The sequence below is a fragment of the Penicillium samsonianum genome, assembly GCF_028829775.1.
Source record: "Penicillium samsonianum strain IBT 33392 chromosome Unknown utg000007l_segment0_segment0, whole genome shotgun sequence".
In the NCBI taxonomy this organism is placed as follows: Eukaryota; Fungi; Ascomycota; class Eurotiomycetes; order Eurotiales; family Aspergillaceae; genus Penicillium; species Penicillium samsonianum.
Window position 1 is genome coordinate 2,694,438 of NW_026643265.1, and position 7,671 is coordinate 2,702,108.

Below are 7,671 nucleotides of genomic sequence, written 5' to 3' on the forward strand. Positions count from 1 at the left end.
AATGTCCGATTCGGATGTTCTCCAGTCTGCGGTGCGCGTGCCTACGCCTCCCCCGGGCGCGTCGTACTCGCCAGCCGCAGCCTCTCGAAAACGCTCACCTCCGTCTCGTTCCCCCTCCCCAAATCGTCGCCGATCGCCTCCCGGTGATTCTCTTCGAGATGGTCCCGATGTTCCCAACGTCGATGCAGAACAAGCCGACGACAGAGAACGGCAACTCGCTGAACGTGTTCGCGAACATGAAAAGCGCGAAGCCGCGCGCAAGCCGATGACCGAGGAGCAAAAGCAGGCCTCAGCAAAGGCAGAGTACGAAAAGCTGCTCAACATGCGATCCGGTGGCACTTACATCCCTCCGGCCCGACTCCGTGCGTTGCAGGCGCAAATCACAGATAAGACGAGCAAGGAATACCAGCGCATGGCATGGGAAGCTTTGAAGAAGTCAATCAATGGTCTTATCAACAAAATCAACGTTTCCAACATCAAGTTCATTGTCCCGGAACTTTTTGCGGAGAACCTAGTGAGGGGCCGAGGATTATTCTGTCGGTCGATTATGAAGGCGCAGGCGGCCAGTTTGCCCTTCACTCCAATCTACGCAGCGATGGCATCTATCGTCAACACCAAACTTCCGCAGGTTGGCGATTTATTGCTTACCAGGTTGGTTGTTCAATTCCGCAAGGCCTTCAAGCGAAATGACAAGGCGGTCTGCATTTCCTCTACAACTTTCATCGCGCACCTCTGCAATCAACAAGTGGCGCACGAGATGTTGGCAGCTCAGATCCTGTTGCTTCTTTTGCACAAGCCAACGGACGACAGCGTGGAGATTGCTGTAGGTCTCACTCGAGAAGTTGGACAGCATCTGGAGGAGATGAACGCTCCTATCGCACTCGCCGTATTCGACCAATTCCGAAACATTCTACACGAGGCCGATATTGATAAGCGTGTTCAATATATGATCGAAGTGCTCTTCCAGGTGCGCAAGGATCGGTACAAAGACAACCCAGCAATCAAGGAGGAGTTGGACCTAGTGGAAGAGGAAGATCAGATCACACACCGTGCCGGCTTGGATGACGAGCTGGAAACTCAAGACACTCTCAACATCTTCAAGTACGATGCCGAGTGGGAGGAGCACGAGGAGGCCTATAAGAAATTGAAGGCCGAGATCCTGGGCGAGGAGAGTGACGAGGAAAACGAGGACGGGACAGATGAAAGTGAAGAGGAAGAATCCGATACGGAAGAAGTACAGATGGATATCAAGGATCAGAGTAATACTGATCTGGTCAACCTTCGACGAACAATCTACCTCACAATCATGTCCAGCATTGATTTCGAAGAATGTTGCCACAAGCTGATGAAGATCAACCTGCCGGCCGGGTTGGAGCATGAACTTCCATCCATGGTCATTGAATGTTGCTCCCAGGAACGGACATACTCCAAATTCTATGGCCTGATCGGAGAGCGATTCGCCAAGATCAACCGACTTTGGTCAGACCTGTTTGAGGCTGCCTTTGCCAAGTACTACGATACCATCCATCGTTATGAAACAAACAAACTGCGCAACATTGCCCAGTTCTTCGGCCACCTCATTAGCAACGATGCGATTGGTTGGCATGTCTTGTCTGTGGTTCATCTCAACGAAGAGGAGACCACCTCCAGCAGCCGTATCTTCATCAAAATCCTGTTCCAAAACCTCGCAGAGAATCTCGGTCTGCCTGGACTGCAGGCCCGCTTTAGGGATGATATACTGCGACCGAGCTTCGAGGGTCTCTTCCCGACAGAGAACCCACGCCACACTAGGTTCTCAGTCAACTACTTCACCAGTATCGGTATGGGTGTATTGACGGAAGACATGCGTGAGAACCTCAAAACCCTTCCTCGTCCTACAGTGCCCGCTTTGCCTGCACGAGCCACCTCTCGATCCCTCTCGCGCACCCCATCTGATCGATCCCGTTCAATGTGCTCAACATGCACTGGATCTCCTCACTCCCGCCGTTCCCGGTCACCCTCGTACTCCCGCTCTCCTTCCAGGGACCGCGGCCGTTCCTACTCTCGCTCCATCACTCCCTCTTCCCGGGGCCGAAGCTACACACCTTCGCGCTCTCGGTCCCCAGTCCGTCGCCGTCGTGGCGCATCGGACAGTCGGTCCCGGACCCCCGCAGGACGATCCCGATCCCGATCCATCTCCCGCACACCGGCCAAGCGCAGTCGAGCACGTTCCCGCTCCTACAACTCGCGAAGCCCAAGTCGCAGTCCCTATCGATCTCGTCGCTCGGTTTCTCGGTCTGTCACACCGCCGCACCGAGGCCAAAGCCCTCCTAGCCGGAGGAACCGCAGCATCACCAGATCAGTTTCCCGGTCTGTCACACCTCCGCCCCGTCGTGAGCCGGCGTCCAGAGGTGCAAAACGATATTCGTCTGAATCTGTGTCACCCCCTCCCCGCCGACGAGGTGAGGCTGCAGGCTCTGTCCCTCGCTCTCGCTCGCCTACTCCTAAGCGCCGGGCAGAATCACGGGGTCGAACTCATTCGCGGACACCACCGCCGCGTAGATAAATCGGGAGCCTCTGATGCTTTGATCCCGACTTCTTGGGGATTGGCTAAACGGCCCGCATGTTACTGTTGTTAATGAAATAGTGCGTATTTGGAGCGAAAATACGACACCGTGCTTCTTTTATTCGGTCTGGTGCCAGGAATTGGGAACTTATGGGGATTCATTAGGAGCAAATCGATTATTCATGGTGTACCCACGCTTTTTCGGGATTCCATTTCCTCGATGTTCAAATAAAGATATTCAAATAGACCACCTTGTATCTCTTAAGTACTAAGTGTTTGATATTTAGGAGCCATTGGTTGGCAATGTTGTCATTTAATGCATTCAAAAGGGTATCTCATTATGATCTATCAAGGTGATCTATACACCAACCCATAAATACAAACCTACTCAACCTCCCCAGCCTCCCAAACACACCTATCACACAAACAAGTCCCACCCAAAGCCCCAGAAGCCCACTCCCTCCTCTTCTGAACCGGCAACCCAATATCGCAATAATGATTCAGGATCTCCGAATCCTTCGCAATACCCCCAGGCCTGAGCTCCTTCATCTCGAGCCCGCGCGACCAAACAGCCGTCTCATCGTCTCTCCGCGCCCGGAAATTAATCTCGCTACTCCATTCCCAGGTCACATTAGGATCGCACGAATGGTTTGCAAGACACCACAGCGGATGAACAGCGCACAGCTCCGGGCCCCCATCCCAGGTCGATAGTCGGCCTGACGCCGTACCGCGGAACTTAGCAAAGAGCGTGTTTAGAACCCAGGTATCGTAGCGATAGAGCACGGCGTAGGGATCCAGACCCATTTCGTCGAGGAAACGTTCCGGCTGCAGGACATTGAGCTGGAAGGAGAAGGGGAGAGTGGCGGTATCGTCTGTGGTGGGCGTTGTCTCTGCTTCCGCGGAGACAGACTCGATATCGAAATCGTGGAAATCGCCCCAGATGTATTTCACTTCGGGGAGGTCGAGCGCGTGCTTGTCTTGTGTGGCGGACATGGCGAGCGCTCTGCCAAGCAGAAGAAGGTATAGGTAATCGGCCTTATCCTTGGGGTCGGGGACATCCTTCCCGATAGAGTCGAGGCCGTCCTCGAGACCGCAGATTGCGCCGTGGTACACCTCCTGCGCCGTGTCGTGGCATGCCTGGCTGCAGAAGATGATGTCTACGCAGCCGCCCTCGCAGGCGATGGGGGGCTCGGCGGCAGACAGTTCTGGGAGTGGTGCGTTGCATGCGTCGCAGAGATCGTCGTGGAGACGGTTGGTTGCTGTGAGCAGTGAAGATTCGCGGAGGATGATCTCGTCTGGGGCGATGTCTTCTTTCGCGAAGAGGCCGAGCTGCACGGAGACGTCCATGCTGGACGAGTCGTCGTCTGCTGAGGCATGTAGTACCGGCAAGGCCACTGCGCGGACCTCACACTTCGGCGCAATAACTGCCAGCCGCTCGTTGAGCATGTTGAGGGTCTCTGGTGAACGGCGGTCGGGCTCGTGCTCGTTCCAGGGATAGAGGACACGGCGGGCGAAGCCTTGTGCAGGGAGGACACTGGGGTTGATTGAGTCCAGGTCGATATTTTCTGTTTCAGAGCCAGAGCGAGATTTGTATATTTGCTTCACGCGATCCATCTGCACGTTCAAAGCAGCTACTGACGCTGTGGCAGATCTCTTTTCGAGTAAGGCCAACCCGCGCACGCCGAACTCAAATGCATCACGGTAGCAGCCGCAGCGGACGAGACTGCGCACTAGAAGAACATACACCTGGTCAATTATGGTGTCATATTCTTCTTGAGTGATGGCAACAGTGCTGTCGTCTTCGTCTTCGTCTTCATCATCTGATTCATTCGTCGCTTTCTCGGGAGCCTGCTGGGAAGGGTCTATCTTCCGCCTGGCATGGAACTCGCACTCATCTGGGTCAACCACGGATTCTAGCAGTGCCAGCGCGCGGTATGCATCTGCAGAGGCGAGATCGGGAAAGCCAAGCTTTTCATACTGAAGGCCTCGTTCAAGGTGGAGGTGGGGGTTGTGAGGGTCTGCATAGAGCCTGGTGGTTGTCTCGTTGCGAGCTTGGAGTACTTGCAATGCAGACATGATGTGATGTGTTTAATCTTCTTGTTTTCAAAGTTATAACAACTTTTTGTACACTCTTTGGGTTTCGACAGCCAAAAATGCAGTATAAAATCGATATCAAACTGTGTTACCGGGCTGAGAAGTTTGGGGTGGTAGAGAGATAGCAGGCCGTAGACTTCAACAGTTCGGCCTATAGCATTGATACAATGTCAAATGATCTTTGACTTTTATAAATGAAGTTTGTGGTCTGCCCCTCTGTAGATCGACGATATTCGTGCGGGCAAGTTCTTTTTATCGCAAAAATTTCTACGATAAGGGCGGTCACGTGAATATATAGTTCTCTCCGATGGAGGGTGTCTACAGGGCTAATAACCTTGATTAAAGATGAAAATGCCGTCAAATGAGTCTAGAGAGAACAGGAGTTAGAATCTGATGCTATTTTGTATGATATAGTGGTGTTCTAGAGCAAACAAATCATTGGACAACGCGGGGAAGTCTCAGGAAAATGGGACTACTATGTTGTCCGGCTATAGGCCAACAGGATTCTCTCTGTTCTTAGACCAAATAGATGTGCAAAAAGCCAAAAGGTTGGATAGCGCAGACTCAAAACAATTGAGCACATAATATTTCTTGCGAGGGATTTATGACTTCCTAGCTTTTCGTCACTCGCTCGAGATTTACAAAGCTGCTTCTACCAAGTCTTCTTGATGTCAGGACAGACCATGCCATCATCACCTATGTCCTGGGTATATCGAATACTGGCTACATAAATGAAGTTTGATAGACGACATTGCGATTAATATTATTATTATATAGGACCGCCGAATATATTGGTCTCGACGAGCTCATCAGCAATATGACATCATGGCAATTGCCATGACGATCGACCAGTCCACCGTCCAATATCGCCAGTGTACTCAGCATTACCGAGCTTGACATTGAGTTCTCGCTGAACATTGTCCCACTTCAGATCTGTGGAGATGAGCAGGCATATCGTGTACAGCAAGTTGATAAAACTTGAGTTTATCTTTGCCTTATGGGTATGTTTTTGAACGCGATATTCCTTGTACAACAGGTTTTCCATAAACGATTCCATAAGCGCGGTGTATCCTCCCGTATTGTCCGTTTCCCGGCTTTCTAGCGTTAGATTCTGGAGTCGTCTAGCTATAGCTTCGGGTTTCGCGATCGTGGAGGGGGTTGTAGTGCCGCCCGTTATAGGCTGGCTGAAGGCGCTAAACGGCCCAACGGAGGCTTCCGATGAGAGATCGGGAACCTTTCTCCTCTTGGTGTAGGAAGATCTAAGAAAGCCCCCTCGAGTCGATCCTGCTGATCTCGCACATTGGAAAACGCGCCAATCAAAATTAGGTTCCTAGGTTGTATGATAGCATAAGTATCCATATGGTCAAGAAATCGGTGCCAATGTTAGTACTCAGGCAAATACTGATCTATCACAGCCTTGGTCCAATTTGTAATATTCAACCGCTCGCAAATCCTGGCTTTCACGTTGAGTAGGTGTTTAACAAAGTCCTGATTCCATAGGATCTTGGTGGTTAGGTAGTGGCCATATTGGGTTTTGATTTTCGATGCTGAGTTCCATCCAGAGAGACTTCTCAACGGAATATATTCGGGGCTTTCACCGATGAGTAGGTTCGGACCATGCGATCTGCCTTTCAGCGGGGCAGTGATGATTTCATTCTTAGCTTCATGCTGCCACTCTAGGCCTCCGGAGCTGGATGGTCTTGGAAGATAAGCCACGCATGTTGAAGCTGTATCTGACCTAGTCGGTGAATTCTTTTTTAGTAGGTTCGAAGAGGCAGTTAAAATTCAATGCTGCTTCCATCAGAACCATACGGCTGCATTTTGCATTAGGAACCATGTGTGTTCGCGTTTGACCTGGGCCACAGATTGATGCTGCCCAGTGGAAATCGTCTTCACGCGATGGCCTTGACCACATACGATACGGTGGAATTCCATCTTGAAGAGGGACTTGTACAAGGTCTTGCACAAGGTTGTGCGCGGTTTGGTTGAAAAGCGTTAGGGGAGGCGGCATTCTGTAGCCCAGCGAGCTCGTCGCGGGTGTTTGAGACGGGGTTGGACGTATTAGAACCACTGTTAGGAAAAACGGAGTTAAAATCACAGCAATCGAGAGCATCACGAATGATATGTCAGCGACACAGGTACTGGTGACAACGTACGACTGCAGCGCAACTGGGTTGAATGTGCTTTCCATTGGTCTATGAGGCGCTCTGCCTCTTCCTCGTCAAACTCCTTTTTCATCAGATCTTTCCGGCAGCGAAAACACGCTAGCTCATTTTCTGAGCGCGGCGACTCCTGATCATGGGGAATCGGTTGTATTTGATTTGACAGACATCTCTGATGGCGGCGCCGACAGAGCGCTGCTGATGACGCGAGTCGCGCGTTGGAACATCCAAGACACATTTGTTTCATCCCATTTCCATTTGTCCACAGTGATAGTTGGTCGTGTCCGATTCGTTTTCACTGCTATGGCAGTTTGCGCATTCCCCTCGTGGTGTCAAGCCACGTCTCGGTGCGGTTTCGCGTCTGTCTCTGAATTGGCGACTTCCAAAACCACCGCCTTTTCGGGCAGTCACGAGGGGCTTTTTCGTGGGCCCCAGCCCTACTCTGCATCGAACACGAGAATTTCGCAGGCGTCGGGTGTAGAGAATTTCCTAAGAATTTCCTACCATGAGGTATATTGGAAAAATTAGAAGGTTTGGCTTTAGTGGAGCCGACAGGAGATGTGTGCAATGTTGCTTGCACATGTGAATATAGAAAACGCTGGCTTTCGTATTTGTTGGGGTGATGATAGGTGTTAAGCCTTGTTTGGCTTTATAAGGAAGGGAAGGTACCTAAATACCTAAATATATAGAAAGGGCAGGAGCAACCTTGAATGAATGAATGAATGAATGAATGAATCAAGTAAAAGAACGCCTTCTTGCATTAGAGACTGTAATGCGATGCTGTAACAATAAACGTTTGGGGTTATGGGAGACTGATGATCTTTTTTACACTGTGCAATGCAGATACCCGGAGCTCTGCCTGTTCATCCG

At 51.1% G+C, this 7,671-nt stretch overlaps 2 protein-coding genes across 2 annotated transcripts; one reads left to right on the forward strand and one right to left on the reverse strand.

The window, feature by feature from the left end:
• Position 1: 1 nt before the first annotated feature.
• Positions 2 to 2,618, forward strand: N7471_011900 (pre-mRNA-splicing factor CWC22; the record flags this gene model as incomplete). Its single annotated transcript, XM_057284619.1, has 2 exons — positions 2 to 1,985; positions 2,023 to 2,618. The coding sequence occupies 2 exons, from the start codon at positions 2 to 4 to the stop codon at positions 2,616 to 2,618; spliced, it is 2,580 nt and encodes an 859-aa protein (XP_057130885.1).
• Positions 2,619 to 2,929: 311 nt separating this feature from the next.
• N7471_011901 (putative MYND domain protein) lies at positions 2,930 to 4,621 on the reverse strand (the record flags this gene model as incomplete). The annotated part of the gene is made up of 1 exon (XM_057284620.1): positions 2,930 to 4,621. The coding sequence occupies one exon, from the start codon at positions 4,619 to 4,621 to the stop codon at positions 2,930 to 2,932; it is 1,692 nt and encodes a 563-aa protein (XP_057130886.1).
• Positions 4,622 to 7,671: the final 3,050 nt, after the last annotated feature.